This window comes from Megalobrama amblycephala, linkage group LG11, assembly GCF_018812025.1.
Source record: "Megalobrama amblycephala isolate DHTTF-2021 linkage group LG11, ASM1881202v1, whole genome shotgun sequence".
Lineage (NCBI taxonomy): Eukaryota > Metazoa > Chordata > Actinopteri > Cypriniformes > Xenocyprididae > Megalobrama > Megalobrama amblycephala.
This window is the reverse complement of record NC_063054.1, coordinates 982,426-1,002,697: the sequence shown is the minus strand read 5'-3', so window position 1 is coordinate 1,002,697 and position 20,272 is coordinate 982,426. Positions and strand designations below refer to the sequence as shown.

The window sequence follows — 20,272 nt, the reverse complement described above, 5'->3', positions numbered from 1 at the left end:
TTCTGAAGGATCATGTGACACTGAAGACTGGAGAAATGATGCTGAAAATTCAGCTTTGATCATAGAAATAAATTATATTTTAAAGTATATTATAATAGAAAACCATAATTTTAAATTGTAATAATATTTCACAATATTATTGTTTTTTTCTGTATTTATTATGAAATAAATGCAGCCTTAATGAGCAGAAGAGACTTTGTTCAAAAACATTAAAAATAGTAATGTTTCCAAACTTTTGACTGGTAGTATGTGTGTATATATATATATATATATAAAACAATAATAAAAAAACATCAATATAATAGAATAAAATATTATCAAATATTAAAGCACTATCAAATATTATAACATAACTTAAACTTAAATTAACAGTGTAACAAATTAGAACATGACTGTACATTTGATACCACAGTGTCATATACACACACGTACTGAGGGTCACTGTGGGAACCAAGAATATTACTTTTTTATGTCATTTCAAATGTAAAGTCTTTCCATACCCATATACAGAGGTATAAATGCAATATCTCAGTGTCATTTTACAGAAAACCCTTTGAAATTACATAAACACTGCTGAAAGTGATAAAAATGATAGTATATGTTGTCTATCTGTAGCTGTTAGTGGCTGATTGAAGCAGTCATCGCTTGTCTTTTTTCTCAGAGTGATTATATTTCACAGTGTGATTCTTTGAACTATGATTGTCTCACAATGAAATTAACTACATGGGCAAATTCCTTAGAATGAGAGCTTTCTTGTGATATATTACTTGACTGTTTTGTGAAAAATATAAAAAATACAATTTCGTAGAAAATTTTCTTCGCAATCGTTTTGCGAAAATTCGTAACTTGGACCAATGCATATGTAAGCTTAATTTTACTGCTTTATGTATCATAAAAACAAAAGTTATGTAAAGTTGTTAAGTAATGTATTCTCTGTAAAGTTTAGATTCTAAGCTTTCAAATTATACCAAATATGGGGTGATTCCATATAGAGAAGCCTTTAAAATGAATGTGTAAACATTATAATGTGGTTTTCAAACCCGTATACGGCTTGGTGGAGTTGAAGAGTATTGAATGTGTTTTTTGTCCATAACACTTCCCTTTGACTGAAACTGTGCTGAAGATGTAATTACCTTCTGTTTCAGGTCATGTAACCATGTGATTTCGGTAATTATGGGTAATCCTTTTTAGTTCTCGTCATTGTGTTCAGTCATAATAACGGCACATGCAGTTCTCCTGTCAGGGATCTGAAAGTAAAAGCACTTACTGAAGTACAAAAGATCTGTATTCTCTCTCTTTTCTTTACATGCATATAAGAGGAAACGGTTTCACACTAATTTATCACACAAGTAACTATGAGTGAGACCGAGCCTCGTTGTGCCGCAGGGAAGTTCAGCGAAAGCTTTTGTGTCAAAATGGCTGTATAGTCTCTAGCGGTGTGTATCTATATAGCTTCAGACCTGTTTGTTTGTTTTGATGAATCTATCCTCCAAACTAAAATACCACTATCATCATATTTTTGTAAAATCTGCTGGGTAACACAATAAAACAAGTGATGCAAAAACTTGAAAAAAAGTAATTAATAGTTAATAATAAAATCCAGAGTATTGTATCTGATAGATTAAGATGAAGATCCGAATATACAGAAAGAAGAAACAACATTACGACATTTGCAGAATGAAATGAGAGATAGAAGAGAAGAAGCAGAAGAGATGTGAGAAGCAAAAAGACAAAGAAAAAGCAAAGAAGAAGCTAAACTATCAAAGACTCAGTCCATTTTATACCATAAGCATAGGGAAACTTATGTTAACTTATTAACTTATGTTTTGGTCTAATAAGAAAAGGTCAAATGGATTTATCCATTATGTCATAGACTGGTCAGATGTCAAAAATAGATGAAAACAGATATAGGGGTTGTTTTGACACCCTTAAGGGAATTTTGCAGATTATTAAATTAATTAATTAAACATTTCTGTTAGCCAAAACAATGTTCGGAATTTTATTTCTAAGCTGTGCATAGATTAAAAAAAAAAAAAAAACATTTCACAATTATCACATTTAATTTCATGTTTAATGTATGCATATTTAATGACGCATAATGCAAAGAGTTTTGTACTTTTTGTAACGCACGTGACTTTATACGCGTTTCGCGACAAATTTATGCACTGTTTATTGATTTATCAATTTGTGTTTTCGACTGCACTGCAAAATATGCTGTTCTTACTTAGAGTTTTTGTCTTGTTTCTAGTCAAAATATCTTAAAGTTCTTAAATCAAGAAGCATTTTCTTGACAAGTAAAAATTATTTTCTTTTTTTCAGTTTTTCCTTAAAACAAGCAAAATAAACTGCCAGTAGGGTAAGCAAAATAATCTTATATCGAACCAAAAATAAACCATATAATCTTGTTTTCAGTTTGGATTAAGATTATTTTACTTACCCCGCTGGCAGATTATTTTGCTTGTTTTAAGGAAAAACTCACTAAATTTTGACTTTTTTTCTGAAAATAAGAAAATAATTTTTACTTGTCAAGAAAATGCTTCTTGATTTAAGAACTTTAAGATATTTGGACTGGAAACAAGACGAAAACTCAGCATTTTTTGCAGTGTGAGGAGGCTCAACCGACACCGGAACCATCGCTGTGCGACTCCGTGTTCATACCGGAATGTTTTCAGCGGCGCTCGAGTTTCCGGTCTGTCTGCACTGGCGCTGGTTTCGCTGTTGTTTTCATCAGAGCGTGAATTCAGTAAAGAAACACAGTTCAAAAACACACACAATTCAGACATGGACATGTGAGTTTGTGAAATTCTGTCCTGACTGGATCCTCACATCATGGCGGTCCCGATGGAGAGTCAGCTGCAGAGTATCTTTGAGGATGTAGTGGTGGGTTATTTTTACAGCACGATTATTTCATTCATAACATATACGAGATTATTTTACAAAAATGAATAAATAAGTAAAACTCAAATGTTTTGTTTACATCAGAAAACTGAGGTGATAGAAGAGGCGTTTGCTGGGTGAGTAAATAAGACTGATGATACACACACACCTGTGTCCAGTGAAGGGTCAGTCAGGCAGTTGTGTGTGTGTGTGTTTGTGTGCAGCATGTTTATGGACAGTGCGGAGGATGAGAGGAACAAACTCGTCAGCTGTTTAGGAGCGTTCAGACAGTACTGGAGCACGCTGCCTCAGGTCAGATCACACTCATCTGCTCTCAGCCTATCAGTGCACAGCATTATTGTTTTACAAAATCAGTCTTGATTTCAAAATAACTTCCCCTCCCTCTTGCAGCGACATCTCTGCTCTGATGACGCGTTTATTTGCGTGAAATTATAACTATAACTATACACCACACCGTAAATCAGAGTGAAATGGCTTTGCAAACAAGAACAAATGTAGGGCGGGGCTTGATTTTGTCCGTAAGGAATTGATTGGATGGTTGTGGTTTGGTATTGGTGGATCTCATGTGAGTGACAGGTTGCCCCGCCCTCATCATCATCAGAGAAGAGAAGAGATGCTGCAAGAGGGAGGAGAAGATATTCTGATTCAAGATTACGAGACACATGAATTAATAACAATACATCTATAATAAACACTGCAATATTACATAAAAAACAAGAATTTTGATATCATTGTGACTTTTAACATAGATTAACATATAGTTATGATGCTAATAACTCTGGGAATGTGTCCATTGTATAGTTTTTTCCTGAAAGTAATTTTGATGTGTTTTGTAAGCAGTAGATTCAGTGCACAGCATAAATAAGTACACCCCTCTGAAACTTCTGAAAATCAGCAATTACTCAATTACTTAGAAGACATGTTCGGGTTCTTTAGAGATATAATGTTCCTGCTTAATCAATTACCAAAGGAGCATGTCAAAATTATTCAGGAAATTAAGATTTTCTTATCAAGGTGATAAAATGTTGTGTAGCAAAAATGAGTGCACCCTCCTAAAAGTTACTAAATAAAATGAAATAAAAATGTTCTGGTGTAAGTTTAAGGCAATGTTTGATTAACAGGTAAAACATTTAAAGAGAAGTCATTTCTTGACAATTAAAAGTGTCATATAGCCCACTGAATCATTCTCAAGACTTAATGCTGACAACATTGTAAGCACTTGGGAGAGAACTGTCAGCAGCCTTATTTCTTAGCACAAAAGAGGACAAGAGGATTACTAAGGGTGTTTTCACACCTATGGATCGCTTGTTTTGTTCCGAAACAGGGACTAAATTTGTTACAATGTTGCATTTTCTTCTTGGTTCGGTTCGCTTTCACATGGCAACATTTCAAAGCGTACCAAAATGCATTCAGGCAAGTCACATGAGAGTACAACTGTCCTCTTATTGGTCAGAGTTTTCGCTGCGTCATCCATCAAAATAATGATTGACAAGCTAGCTCCATGAGCTTATTGTGGCTTTATTTGTAACTGTCGAGACACACACAAACACTTTATAAATGTAGCCGTCTCTCCCGCAGTTAATTCATATTTGCTGCGGCAAATTCAAACCCGCGCTCTTTCTCTCTCTCTCCATCTCTGGATTTCCCAGCGCTGTCTAGTAGGCGACCTGTTGTCCGTGTGTCTGTCGAGAGAGACCATTTGAATTTTATAATGAAGCAGAGCGGGAATTGAGACTTCGTCGGGACAGCATTCTCGCACGGAGAAGTGTAATTACACACCAGAGGCGCTCATTGGCTTTCAGATATTGTAAATAATGTGCTCACTCACAGAATCAGACATTACTGATTTTTATATCATATTTTCCGTTATGAAAATGATATCATTTGGTTCGTTGGTCCGTTAACTGGGTCGATTGCTTTCACATCTCAAGCGAACCGCTCCAGAGTTCGTTTGAAAGCGTACCGAGACCACCTCTTCAAGCAGGTCTCGGTACGCTTGTTTGGTCCGCTTTTGGTGCGCACCCGAGTGCGATTGCTGCTTTCACACCTGCCCAAACGAACCGCACCAAAGGGGCAAACGAATTCTGGTACGATTCAACCGAACTAAATGAGGCAGGTGTGAAAGCACCCTAAATCATTGTTTTAAGTGTGAAAATATAGCAAAAGTAACACAGAAATTCAAAAACAATGGACTTGTGACAAGGCTCATGAAATAATCAAGCCTTAATTTTTAAGCTTTCATTTAGGGATGAGGGATTTTTTTGCTAGACAAAGAGCAGGAGAAATACCAAGCGAGTGTCTCAGAGCCAGAAAAAGCTATGAAAAGTGTGACTGTTTATCTCACAGAGTAAGATGCAGCCTGCAGAAATGATATGCATGCTTGTTAATGTAGCCAAAGCACAATAAAGTCAGTTAGCCATTCACAAAACCCATGTTTACAAAATATAGATTCTGGGTCTCATGAGACCAAATCAATCATTTTGGATCTAACAGCATCCAAAATGTTCTGGTGTTGATAGAGGAGGAGTACAGTGAGAAGTGCCTGATTCCCACAGTAAAGTTCAGTGGCAGTAAAGCTCTTATATAGGGATGTATGAGTGCTGAAGGTGTGAGGGAGCTGTGCTTTATCAATGCTGTCATGAACTCACACGCCACTGTGTAATTTAATACTCAAACCTGAAACAGAAGATGTTACCCTTTCCTCATTCCCTGCATTGTTGAGCATTATTTCAACATGACAATGAGGATATGCATTCTCCCAAGGTGAAAAACCTTCTGTGGACTTGTATTGAACTCAATCTCAACACTCTTGAGCACCTGTGGGGGATTCTGTAGAGACGAGTTGAGCAACACTCCCTATTAAAGATCAGGGCATTTCAGGAGCTCATCATCCAGGAGTTAAACAGGACAGATTTGTACATTTCGTGCCATAAGGGTCAGACCAGAATATTCAAAATTATGGAGGGCATACTAAGTGCTAATATTATACATTTGTTGAATTAAATCTAGGGTGTACTCATTTCTGCAATGCTTAATTTAAACAAAATTGGCTAATTTACTTATTTTATGGCTATTAATGACATATATTTCTCAGTCTTTGTTTAATACATTTCAGTTTTGCCATCTTTCCATGAATTGTTTCAGTGATCATAAAGAAAATACATCTTTTGTATTTGTTCAGAAGTGGTGTACTCATTTATGCTGTGCACTGTAGATTGAGTTTACTGTGATGTGTGTGTGATGTCACTGCAGGAGTCACATGATCAGTGCGTGCAGTGGATCGTCCGCTTCATTCATGGTCAGCACAGCCCCAAACGCATCGCCTTCCTCTACGACTGTCTGGCCATGGCGGTGGAGACCAGCCTGCTGCCTCCCAGGTCAGAATCACAATCCGCTTTATTCGCAAGTGTGCGCAAACACAGGGAATTCTGGGTACATATATATAAATATCCATCTGGATCGGAAGACTTATGTACATGTGTGCATTATTTACTGTATATACAGCTATATAAATAGAAATATGTGTTTACATTGTAAGTATCTATTTTGCGAGATGCAATGGAGTGCTGTGTGTTTGTGTGTGTGTGTGTGTGTGTGTGTGTGTGTGTGTGTGTGTGTATGTGAGTTAACACAAAGTATTTAGTATTAAATCATTTATTCAGTAGTTACAAACCAGAACTCAACCCAAACCTGAAGTCTCACTCATGGGCTTGGGTCCCATTGCTCATGTTTTGGGTCATGTGATTCAGCGCTGTGACTGTGTTCCTGCAGGATGGTGTGTCAGGCTCTGATTGGCTCGGACAGTCTGGAGTGGGAGAGGACTCAACTCTGGGCTTTGACCTTCAAACTCATCCGCAAAATCATCGGAGGAGTCGACTACAAGGTGAAAAGACAAACTGAAACCTGTAATGTTTGTATCATGTCATTGCTTTTTGTGTAGCGCTTTTCACAATACACATTAAGTCATAATGTTAATGTTTAAAACACTTTAAAGTGCTCATATTTTGCTTTGAATACACAATATGACCTAAATGTAGTGTGTAATAAGCTGTTTGTGAATGTAAAAGTTCTGCAAAGTTACAAAGATCAAAAATAGAGTTATAGTTTACTAAAAGAAAGAAGTGATTCTGAACTGAAACGAGTCGTCAGTAATTTCAGTCTCACTTCCTGCTGAATCTATGTAGATTTGTAATTTGCATAATGCCAGCCTCTGGTCTTAATTGGCTGAACAGCGTCTCTTTGCCCCGCCCTCAATCACTGTAGTTGTATCTGAGACTGGAAGAGTTTGGTTCGTGTTGTTCATGTCGAGAAGACGCTGTTTTCTGCTGCCAGATTAAGTTTAATTAAATTCACATTTGTTTGTATAGCGCTTTTCACGATACATATCGTTTCAAAGCAGCTTTACAGAGAATGCATGTCAACATTACAATTTAGAGAATGCAGTTAGCAAATAATGTAATAATTTAGGCAATTAGTTTACAATCATTGTTAGCAATTTAATTGAAGGTAGAAGCAATGAGCTCCTGGAAAAATGAATTACATATTAACAATAATTAGGATATATAGAAATTTGGGAATGTGCATGTTGATCCAGATGCAAAGCAAATCCACTTTGATGAGATTGATACGGTAAACCCGACGCCATCGTTACTGTTCATGTCGCTGTGAATCAAGAGCTGAGATTCAGATATGATAATGAGCGTTTGGTTTCTGACCAATCAGAGCAGAGCAGCTCTCAGAAAGGTGGGGTTTAGAGAGACCGAGTCTTTGATTGAAGCGTTTCAGACACTGAGAGAAAAGAGCTGATGCTGCAGTGGATATTATGAGAAAATGAAAGAGTTTTTGGCATTTGATGAATGTGAACCTGCTGTAGGAGACGACAAAACAATATTAGGAACCTTTAAAATAGCATAATAGGGGCACTTTAATGTCTTATTGTCCACATTTAGAGCGAATAGTTAACACATGATGACTTTTTAAACAGTCCAGTAGTTGATATTTGCTATAAAATATTGCTTTATGTACTGTATGTATGCAGATAAAGCTGGATATATTTATAAGTGAATATAGTTATTATGGAATATGAAATCTGGAACGTTTTGGTGTAGCGACAAACCTAATAATTGGTGATGTGTATCACTGATGCGTATAAATGACGGGGTCATTATAGCTGTTAGCTGCAGATTTTTGTAAAGAAAATATGGTGAACGATTTTGTTTTGAATCACTCACAGGATCAGACTGTTCTTCCTGCGGTTTCATTTCAGCCATGTGTTATGTAGCAGTTCTAAGACAGCTGTATTTACTCACCACTCGGATTTAGTGCTGCTTATCATCCCTTACGTAATATAATATATTAATATAGTTATTACATAACAAGAGGAAATGTGTGTGAAGCGCCTGTATCTGTGTGTCTCTATATGCTCAAATGCAGGGGTTTCTATCTTATAGATTCATAGATCCCCAAATATGATCATCCACCCTAAAATTTAAAAGACAGCTATATAATTTCATGTACAAAACCCAATTTATACAATAAGAAATGTATTTTATATTATTAACATGTATAAAATATTATTTGTAAAATATTTACTTTTTGTTACGTTGCATTTAAGGTTTTTTCTACTTGCTATAGGACGATTAATTTTTGTTTTATTTTAATATTTATCATTATAAATTTATTTATTTAAACCAATGTTATTTTATTATTTTAAGCAAATGTTTAATGTATTTTAATATTTTCCTGCTCATCTCTCTCTCTGCGTGTGGTTTTCAGGGCGTCAGGGATCTACTGAAGGCCGTGTTGGACAAGATTCAGACCGTCCCGAACTTCGTGAGCTCGGCTGTGGTTCAGCAGCTGCTGGCGGCACGAGAGGTACGTTTGAATCCTCAGATCACGGCACTTCTAGTGTTTCCTGGAACTGATTAATTGTCCCGTGTGAAGGTGGTGGAGTACATACTGGACCGCAACGCTTGTCTGCTGCCCGCGTACTTCGCTGTGACTGAGATCAGGAAGCTGTATCCAGAGGGGGCGCTCTCACACTGGGTAACACACTCCAGCTGATTCTTGGGGCCAGATTTACTGAACAGAGATCACAATCCCATTAAAGCCCAATGGTAGTTAGAAAGTTCTGCGGATGATCTACTGGTGACCTATTATTAATATAATAAAGCAAAAAATGATGGTAAAAAAGTGATACTTTGAAATACTAAACTAAAACTGCCAGTAGGTGGCAGCAAATCACTGTCTTAATGAGTGAATCATGAAGCAAGCAGTAGTATTTATGAATGAGTCATTGAATCATTGACTCTACCGTTTTGTTTAAATCCACAGCTCTTGATGGAATTATTTAGTTGCAACTAGAGCAAACAATATTGACAATACTTTTTTTTTAAATTAATGTGATTTTGATTCATTTGATTGATGTGATTTTGATACATTTGATTGGATGTCATGTATTTGCCTTTTACGGCACTATATTTTCCTGTTTTTTTTTAATGCTAGAAGCAGCATTTTGCCTGTTAGCAATACATGCTCGGTTTTAATGTTATTTTAAGGTGTGGTAGAATTAAATAAATGACCAAACTCATCATTTTGTTGACCCGCTCTGTCTCCTCACGCACCCCAGTGTTTACACTGATGCTGTTAGTGAATCTGGCCCTCGATGTAGACGGTCACAGTGATGGATGTGTTGGTTTGTTATCAGTTATTCTTCACAAAATTAATCCAGTAGTTTGTGCTTGTTTTCAGCTGTTGGGCAGCCTGATATCTGACTTTGTTGATAGTTTCAGACCGACCGCCCGCATTAACTCCATCTGTGGTAAGATGCATTCACTCGTCCTCATCTCACAGTGCTGTGGTATACTGTGGTTCATATCCCATAAGCCCCTGTGGCAGTCACGTATTTGAATAGAGTGTGTGTGTGTTTCAGGTCGCTGCAGTCTTCTGCCAGTGGTTAATAATTCTGGAGCCATTTGTAACTCGTGGAAGCTGGACCCGAGCACTCTGCGCTTCCCCCTGAGGGGAATGCTGCCCTATGATAAGGTACTGCTGAGGAACTCACTGCTGCATGTGTGGATGACAGACCAACACACACTGTCTTCATGAAATGAGACATAAGAATGTGTCCGAACGGACAGTTGAATCCATCGCAGAAATGCAAAGTCTGACTGTGATTGATTGATCAGTGCACGTGATTCATAAAGAAGAGGATGTTTTCATTATGGCTGCTTGGCATTGGAAAAAAAACTGATATTGCAATATTTTGTTTTTCTGCTATATATAGTGCTTAACAAATTTATTAGACCTCCTGTCATAACAAAGAGGAATCTGTCAAAAACTTGTTTAAATTTAAAAATGTTATTGTCATTTATAAGGGCAAAAAACAAACTTAAACGACTAGTCTTTATTCACTCATAATAACAAAAAAATATTATTTTTATTTTATATGGCCTCCTTTGGCTTTGATAACAGCTTGCATTCTTGCTGGCATTGGAAATTTTTTTTTTGTACTTTCCCACGGTCTCTGTTGTTATTGACTTCCAAATAGTTTCTAGTTGTTCCCAGAGACTTGCCTTTAATGAAACTTTTGTGAGATCTATCTTTGAATCCATAAAATCCCAACAATAATTTATATTTTAGCATTAGAAACACTACTGTGACTAAAGAGCTTACACATACTGGTGTGGATTAACCATAACAAAAACATGAAAAATGATTCTGGGAATCACCAATACTGTTAGTTTAGGGCAGCTGTGACACAAACCTTGCATTGGTTTTGTGGGATAATAAATTTGTTAAGCACTGTTTATTGCAATCTGAAATTTCAGATCTGAGCCAGAGAGAGATGTTGTCATGTATAGGTATGAAACAGCTTTTCAACCACACAGAATCATTATTTCTGTCTTACAATAATTTATAATCACACAGAAGTATTGGGATAAAAGTTTATAGCTCAGATATAAACACTGATGTCTACGGTAGCGATCAAAAAAGAGTAAATCCCCTTATAAATAAAGATTGTATCAATTACATCGTTACACCAGTAGGTGGAGACAAGTAACTGTTAAAAAATTTGTCATTGAATCATTCATTTAAGAGATTTGTTCAAAAACACCGATTCATCCAGAAATGAAAGAAGTGAAGTCTTTGAGTGAGTCATTGAATCATTCATTCAAGATATTCATTCAAAAACACTGATTCCTCCAGTAATGAAACAAGTGAAGTCTCTGAGTGAGTCATTGAATCATTCATTCAAAAACACTTGATTCATCCAGTAATGAAACAAGTGAAGTCTTTGAGTGAGTCATTGAATCATTCATTCAAGATATTCATTCAAAAACACTGATTCCTCCAGTAATGAAACAAGTTAAGTCTCTGAGTGAGTCATTGAATCATTCATTCAAAAACACTTGATTCATCCAGTAATGAAACAAGTGAAGTCTTTGAGTGAGTCATTGAATCATTCATTCAAGAGATTTGTTCAAAAACACTGATTCCTCTAGTAATGAAACAAGTGAAGTCTCTGAGTGAGTCATTGAATCATTCATTCAAGATATTCATTCAAAAACACTGATTCCTCTAGTAATGAAACAAGTGAAGTCTTTATGAGTGAGTCATTGAATCATTCATTCAAGATTTTCATTCAAAAACAGATTCCTCCAGTAATGAAACAAGTGAAGTCTCTGAGTGAGTCATTGAATCATTCATTCAAGAGATTTGTTCAAAAACACTGATTCATCCAGTAATGAAACAAGTGAAGTCTTTGAGTGAGTCATTGAATCATTCATTCAAGAGATTTGTTCAAAAACACTGATTCATTCAGTAATGAAACAAGTGAAGTCTTTGAGTGAGTCATTGAATCATTCATTCAAGAGATTTGTTCAAAAACACTGATTCATCCAGTAATGAAACAAGTGAAGTCTTTGAGTGAGTCATTGAATCATTCATTCAAGAGATTCGTTCAAAAACACTGATTCATCCAGTAATGAAACAAGTGAAGTCTTTGAGTCATTGAATCATTCATTCAAGAGATTTGTTCAAAAACACTGATTCATCCAGTAATGAAACAAGTGAAGTATTTGAGTGAGTCATTGAATCATTCATTCAAGAGATTTGTTCAAAAACACTGATTCATCCAGTAATGAAACAAGTGAAGTCTTTGAGTGAGTCATTGAATCATTCATTCAAGAGATTCGTTCAAAAACACTGATTCATCCAGTAATGAAACAAGTGAAGTCTTTGAGTGAGTCATTGAATCATTCATTCAAGAGATTTGTTCAAAAACACTGATTCATCCAGTAATGAAACAAGTGAAGTCTTTGAGTGAGTCATTGAATCATTCATTCAAGAGATTCGTTCAAAAACACTGATTCATCCAGTAATGAAACAAGTGAAGTATTTGAGTGAGTCATTGAATCATTCATTCAAGAGATTTGTTCAAAAACACTGATTCATCCAGTAATGAAACAAGTGAAGTCTTTGAGTGAGTCATTGAATCATTCATTCAAGAGATTTGTTCAAAAACACTGATTCATCCAGTAATGAAACAAGTGAAGTCTTTGAGTGAGTCATTGAATCATTCATTCAAGAGATTTGTTCAAAAACACTGATTCATCCAGTAATGAAACAAGTGAAGTCTTTGAGTGAGTCATTGAATCATTCATTCAAGAGATTTGTTCAAAAACAATGATTCATCCAGTAATGAAACAAGTGAAGTTTTTGAGTGAGTCATTGAATCATTCATTCAAGATATTCATTCAAAAACAATGATTATCCAGTAATGAAACAAGTGATGTATTTGAGTGAGTCATTGAATCATTCATTCAAGATATTCATTCAAAAACAATGATTATCCAGTAATGAAACAAGTCTTTGAGTGAGTCATTGAATTATTCATTCAAGAGATTTGTTAAAAAAACACTGATTCATCCAGTAATGAAACAAGTGAAGTCTTTGAGTGAGTCATTGAATCATTCATTCAAGAGATTTGTTCAAAAACAATGATTAATCCAGTAATGAATCAAGTCTTTGAGTGAGTCATTGAATCATTCATTCAAGAGATTTGTTAAAAAACACTGATTCATCCAGTAATGAAACAAGTGATGTATTTGAGTGAGTCATTGAATCATTCATTCAAGAGATTCGTTCAAAAACACTGATTCATCCAGTAATGAAACAAGTGAAGTCTTTGAGTGAGTCATTAAATCATTCATTCAAGAGATTCGTTCAAAAACACTGATTCATCCAGTAATGAAACAAGTGAAGTCTTTGAGTGAGTCATTGAATCATTCATTCAAGAGATTCGTTAAAAAACACTGATTCATCCAGTAATGAAACAACCAAGAGGTGTGTTCAGCTTGAATCGGCACTGTGCACTCCAGACTGATCGGTGTATGACATCAAAGTACCACGGGAACGATTTTATATATATATATAACTGTATATATCCTAATTGTTTAGATTTTTAGAATGCACATTATATTACATATAATCATTTATAATGGAAAAAAAAATTGGTTTAAGGCCAAAATGTGAGGTTCATTTGTGCAGGTCTGTATATGGGAAGGTAAATATAATGTCACAGTCCATCCTGTGAATGTGTGTCTCCTGCAGGACCTGTTCGAGCCGCAGACGGGTCTGCTGAGGTATGTGCTGGAGCAGCCGTACTCCAGAGACATGGTGTGCAACATGCTGGGCCTCAACAAACAGGTACCGCTCGCTCTCTCTCTCTCTGCTTTCCTCTGTCTCTCTCAGTGCTCTCTCTCCCTCCTCTGCCTCGCATGTCCATCCCCTTCTCTGTGATGAGAGGCTGACGCGGAGGCGTGGAGAGAACAGCTGCTTGTAGTTTGAGTAGTCCCACACTCCCTCCCACAGGAAGTGAATGACAGTGGACCGCACTGCCAGCCTCCACCATACTCCCTGCCAAACTAGCGCCTTTATGAGCTGCCAGATCTCTCTCTTGCTCGCTCTCTCGCTCTCTTTGCCTGCGGTCTGGTAGGGAGTATCGCCCCACCTGTCCCTCTCGTACCTGTCTCTGGGGGTGTGGTTTGGCTTGACTGACAGGGTTACTTGGAGCTGGCCTCCTAGTCACTGTATTTGTGTTTTCTTTTTTTTCTTCCTTTATTTTTGTTCTGTCCTGTCTTGCCCCGCCCATCCTCCTCCTCCTCCTCCTCCTCCTCCAATGCTCTAGACCTTGAACATTGCTCAGGTATGTTCACAATCTTACTGTTGTATTGTGACTAACCAGACTCTGGAAGCTTCCTCATAGCCAAAGCCAACGATTCCATCTAATTACGATTGACACTGATGAAGAACAACCTCAAGTGAAACAAGACGATAAACGTAGGGCTTGAAATTACTGACTGCCACGAGCAATTATTAGAGCATTCGAAAGACTGACCGAGAAATTCATCAGCTTTTCCGCAACAATCTTCTGCACTTTCAGCCAAACTGCTTTCCCTCTTTCCCAAAATTAAAGCTTTTATTTAAAAACAAACAAACAATGATGCAACCAGATTGTTCTTTATGATTTTTCTTGACAAAGACATTTTAGATCAGAAAAGTCTTTTTAGCTGTTGTAGTTTGTGGGTCATTCACAGGAAACAGCGCCATTGAAGCTAAAATATTCCAGTGTTTTTGTTATTATTATTTAAAAATGTTAATGCTGAACTTTCTTAGAAATCATATTTTTTAACCTCAGGTGCAAAGTACCAGGCTCTCCTCCTAATATTCAGACTATTTGTTATTAAGTATGTTGTTTTTTTCAGTGGTTGATGTAACGGTACATGTATTTGTACTGAAAATGAAACGAAATGCAATCTTTCGTTTTGGTGTGCAAGTGTCCCGAACGAATACAGTATTATTTTAACTAGAGGTCGACTGATAGTGGATTTTACCGATAACGATAACTTAGGCTCATGCCTGTGGGCCGATAACCGATTAAACATTTGCATGATTAATAATTTGAGGTAACGAAATAGTAAATCGCGTGCAAGATTTAGCAAATCGAGGGAATAAAATAGTAAATCACGTGCAAGATTTAGCAAATCGAGGGAATAAAATAGTAAATCACGTGCAAGATTTAGCAAATCGAGGGAATAAAATAGTAAATCACGTGCAAGATTTAGCAAATCGAGGGAACGAAATAGCAAATCTCGTGCAAGATTTAGCAAATCGAGGGAATAAAATAGTAAATCACGTGCAAGATTTAGCAAATCGAGGGAACAAAATAGTAAATCGCGTGCACGATTTAGCAAATTGAGGGAACAAAATAGTAAATTTCGTGCAAGATTTAGCAAATCGAGGGAACGAAATAGTAAATTGCGTGCACGATTTAGCAAATCGAGGGAACAAAATAGTAAATCGCGTGCACGATTTAGCAAATTGAGGGAACAAAATAGTAAATCACGTGCAAGATTTAGCAAATCGAGGGAACGAAATAGTAAATTGCGTGCACGATTTAGCAAATTGAGGGAACAAAATAGTAAATCACGTGCAAGATTTAGCAAATCGAGGGAACGAAATAGCAAATCTCGTGCAAGATTTAGCAAATCGAGGGAATAAAATAGTAAATCGCGTGCACGATTTAGCAAATTGAGGGAACAAAATAGTAAATCACGTGCAAGATTTAGCAAATCGAGGGAACGAAATAGTAAATTGCGTGCACGATTTAGCAAATTGAGGGAACAAAATAGTAAATCACGTGCAAGATTTAGCAAATCGAGGGAACGAAATAGCAAATCTCGTGCAAGATTTAGCAAATCGAGGGAATAAAATAGTAAATCACGTGCAAGATTTAGCAAATCGAGGGAACAAAATAGTAAATCGCGTGCACGATTTAGCAAATTGAGGGAACAAAATAGTAAATTTCGTGCAAGATTTAGCAAATCGAGGGAACGAAATAGTAAATTGCGTGCACGATTTAGCAAATCGAGGGAACAAAATAGTAAATCGCGTGCACGATTTAGCAAATTGAGGGAACAAAATAGTAAATTTCGTGCAAGATTTAGCAAATCGAGGGAACGAAATGGTAAATTACGCGCACGATTTAGCAAATCGAGGGAACGAAATGGTAAATTACGCGCACGATTTAGCAAATCGAGGGAACAAAATAGTAAATTTCGTGCAAGATTTAGCAAATCGAGGGAACGAAATAGTAAATTGTGTGCAAGATTTAGCAAATCGAGGGAACGAAATGGTAAATTACGCGCACGATTTAGCAAATCGAGGGAACAAAATAGTAAATCGCGTGCACGATTTAGCAAATTGAGGGAACAAAATAGTAAATTTCGTGCAAGATTTAGCAAATCGAGGGAACGAAATAGTAAATTGCGTGCACGATTTAGCAAATCGAGGGAACAAAATAGTAAATCGCGTGCACGATTTAGCAAATTGAGGGAACAAAATAGTAAATTTCGTGCAAGATTTAGCAAATCGAGGGAACGAAATAGTAAATTGTGTGCAAGATTTAGCAAATCGAGGGAACGAAATGGTAAATTACGCGCACGATTTAGCAAATCGAGGGAACGAAATGGTAAATTACGCGCACGATTTAGCAAATCGAGGGAACAAAATAGTAAATTTCGTGCAAGATTTAGCAAATCGAGGGAACGAAATAGTAAATTGTGTGCAAGATTTAGCAAATCGAGGGAACGAAATGGTAAATTACGCGCACGATTTAGCAAATCGAGGGAACAAAATAGTAAATCGCGTGCACGATTTAGCAAATTGAGGGAACGAAATAGTAAATTTCGTGCAAGATTTAGCAAATCGAGGGAACGAAATAGTAAATTGTGTGCAAGATTTAGCAAATCGAGGGAACAAAATAGTAAATCGCGTGCAAGATTTAGCAAATCGAGGGAATAAAATAGTAAATCACGTGCAAGATTTAGCAAATCGAGGGAACAAAATAGTAAATCGCGTGCACGATTTAGCAAATTGAGGGAACAAAATAGTAAATTTCGTGCAAGATTTAGCAAATCGAGGGAACGAAATGGTAAATTACGTGCACGATTTAGCAAATCGAGGGAACAAAATAGTAAATCGCGTGCAAGATTTAGCAAATCGAGGGAACGAAATAGCAAATCTCGTGCAAGATTTAGCAAATCGAGGGAATAAAATAGTAAATCACGTGCAAGATTTAGCAAATCGAGGGAACAAAATAGTAAATCGCGTGCACGATTTAGCAAATTGAGGGAACAAAATAGTAAATTTCGTGCAAGATTTAGCAAATCGAGGGAACGAAATAGTAAATTGCGTGCACGATTTAGCAAATCGAGGGAACAAAATAGTAAATCGCGTGCACGATTTAGCAAATTGAGGGAACAAAATAGTAAATTTCGTGCAAGATTTAGCAAATCGAGGGAACGAAATAGTAAATTGTGTGCAAGATTTAGCAAATCGAGGGAACTAAATGGTAAATTACGCGCACGATTTAGCAAATCGAGGGAACAAAATAGTAAATTTCGTGCAAAATTTAGCAAATCGAGGGAACGAAATAGTAAATTGTGTGCAAGATTTAGCAAATCGAGGGAACGAAATGGTAAATTACGCGCACGATTTAGCAAATTGAGGGAACAAAATAGTAAATTTCGTGCAAGATTTAGCAAATCGAGGGAACGAAATAGTAAATTGTGTGCAAGATTTAGCAAATCGAGGGAACGAAATAGTAAATCGCGTGCACGATTTAGCAAATCGAGGGAACGAAATGGTAAATTTCGTGCAAGATTTAGCAAATCGAGGGAATAAAATAGTAAATCACGTGCAAGATTTAGCAAATCGAGGGAACAAAATAGTAAATCACGTGCAAGATTTAGCAAATCGAGGGAATAAAATAGTAAATCACGTGCAAGATTTAGCAAATCGAGGGAATAAAATAGTAAATCACGTGCAAGATTTAGCAAATCGAGGGAACGAAATAGTAAATTGTGTGCAAGATTTAGCAAATCGAGGGAATAAAATAGTAAATCACGTGCAAGATTTAGCAAATCGAGGGAACAAATAGTAAATCACGTGCAAGATTTAGCAAATCGAGGGAATAAAATAGTAAATCACGTGCAAGATTTAGCAAATCGAGGGAATAAAATAGTAAATCACGTGCAAGATTTAGCAAATCGAGGGAACGAAATAGTAAATTGTGTGCAAGATTTAGCAAATCGAGGGAATAAAATAGTAAATCACGTGCAAGATTTAGCAAATCGAGGGAACAAAATAGTAAATCACGTGCAAGATTTAGCAAATCGAGGGAATAAAATAGTAAATCACGTGCAAGATTTAGCAAATCGAGGGAATAAAATAGTAAATCACGTGCAAGATTTAGCAAATCGAGGGAACGAAATAGTAAATTGTGTGCAAGATTTAGCAAATCGAGGGAATAAAATAGTAAATCACGTGCAAGATTTAGCAAATCGAGGGAACAAAATAGTAAATCACGTGCAAGATTTAGCAAATCGAGGGAATAAAATAGTAAATCACGTGCAAGATTTAGCAAATCGAGGGAATAAAATAGTAAATCACGTGCAAGATTTAGCAAATCGAGGGAACGAAATAGTAAATTGTGTGCAAGATTTAGCAAATCGAGGGAATAAAATAGTAAATCACGTGCAAGATTTAGCAAATCGAGGGAACGAAATGGTAAATTACGCGCACGATTTAGCAAATCGAGGGAACAAAATAGTAAATCGCATGCACGATTTAGCAAATCGAGGGAACGAAATGGTAAATTACGCGCACGATTTAGCAAATCGAGGGAACGAAATAGTAAATTGTGTGCAAGATTTAGCAAATCGAGGGAACAAAATAGTAAATTTCGTGCAAGATTTAGCAAATCGAGGGAACGAAATAGTAAACTGTGTGCAAGATTTAGCAAATCGAGGGAACAAAATAGTAAATCGCGTGCACGATTTAGCAAATCGAGGGAACAAAATAGTAAATCGCGTGCACGATTTAGCAAATTGAGGGAACGAAATAGTAAATTGTGCTCAATATTTAGCAAATTGAGGGAACGAAATAGTAAATTGTGCTCAAGATTTAACAAATCGAGGGAACAAAATAGTAAATTGTGTGCAAGATTTAGCAAATCGAGGGAATGAAATGGTAAATTACGCGCACGATTTAGCAAATCGAGGGAACGAAATAGTAAATTTCATGCAAGATTTAGCAAATCGAGGGAACAAAATAGTAAATCGCGTGCACGATTTAGCAAATCAAGGGAACAAAATAGTAAATCGCGTGCACGATTTAGCAAATTGAGGGAACGAAATAGTAAATTGTGCTCAATATTTAGCAAATTGAGGGAACGAAATAGTAAATTGTGCTCAAGATTTAACAAATCAAGGGAACGAAATAGTAAATCGCATGCAAGATTTAGCAAATTGAGGGAACGAAATAGTAAATTGTGCTCAATATTTAGCAAATTGAGGGAACGAAATAGTAAATTGTGCTCAAGATTTAACAAATCAAGGGAACGAAATAGTAAATCGCATGCAAGATTTAGCAAATCGAGGTAGCAAAATAGTAAATTGTGCGCAATATTAAGCAAATCGAGTGAACAAAATAGTAAATTGTGTGCACAGTTTACTTTTTTTATTGTGTGTCATATGCGGGGATCCCTACTAATGTTAGCGTCTTCTCAGCCTCAACGGTAATCATACTGCTGTTCTCCGCTAATGCAGCTTTTAATAAACAAATTAATTACTTTATAATGATATGAAAACACATATGGTAGTGTACTGTGTATATATACGTGTCAAAACAAATTGGTTATAGAGGCCGCTCTCGCACTGTATAATGACAGCGCACCTTTCTCAGCTGCTCCAGCAACGGACGCAACCCGGAAAACTAGTGTATAGATTTTTGCTGATAACCGATTTTTCAGCTATTGTCAAGGTATTCTTATTAGTACCCGAAGATAAATTTGTTTTGCAGACAGGAGATTCAGCAATCCATCTTTAAAACAATCCATAAGACATCAAAACTATAAAATATTAAAACTTAAAAAAGTCATAACAATGTGCTTCTACACACAGCCTCGACGCCTGCCTAAAATACATAAAGGAACCATGCATAGCAAAGAGTGTCATCTCCTGCTTATTTAATTTAATAGTTCTATTGCTGCAGGTACAAAAGTATTTCTATATCATCTAAACCGAGGTACATCATGTTTTGTGTACCGTTACACTCATACCCTAAACCAGTATATGTGGTAAGAGCATTGCTATCACCACTAACCCATACCCACCATGGTAATATTAATATGATGTTATTAATCATTTATGAGTTGTGTGAGTTTCTGAAAGTGTCTTTTAATAAATCTCACATTAAAATTAATAAATAGTTAATTAGCCCATACATAATTAATAACCCATTCAAAATG

The 20,272-nt window shown here is 36.3% G+C and overlaps 1 protein-coding gene across 2 annotated transcripts in view; it reads left to right on the top strand.

Annotated features, from left to right (window-relative positions):
- The first annotated feature begins 2,628 nt into the window (after window positions 1-2,628).
- The window catches only part of med23 (mediator complex subunit 23), a 63,130-nt gene continuing 45,486 nt past the window's right edge, over window positions 2,629-20,272 (top strand). The window contains exons 1-11 of one of the 2 annotated variants that reach the window (XM_048208222.1): window positions 2,629-2,880; window positions 2,983-3,014; window positions 3,102-3,189; window positions 6,151-6,275; window positions 6,670-6,781; window positions 8,674-8,772; window positions 8,842-8,943; window positions 9,649-9,718; window positions 9,830-9,942; window positions 13,513-13,608; window positions 14,090-14,107. In XM_048208222.1, coding sequence (XP_048064179.1) covers window positions 2,830-2,880; window positions 2,983-3,014; window positions 3,102-3,189; window positions 6,151-6,275; window positions 6,670-6,781; window positions 8,674-8,772; window positions 8,842-8,943; window positions 9,649-9,718; window positions 9,830-9,942; window positions 13,513-13,608; window positions 14,090-14,107 — 906 coding nt within the window. In that variant the 5' untranslated portion in view covers window positions 2,629-2,829. The remainder of the gene's footprint in view (window positions 2,881-2,982; window positions 3,015-3,101; window positions 3,190-6,150; window positions 6,276-6,669; window positions 6,782-8,673; window positions 8,773-8,841; window positions 8,944-9,648; window positions 9,719-9,829; window positions 9,943-13,512; window positions 13,609-14,089; window positions 14,108-20,272) is intronic. The other variant, XM_048208223.1, reaches the window with a different exon arrangement.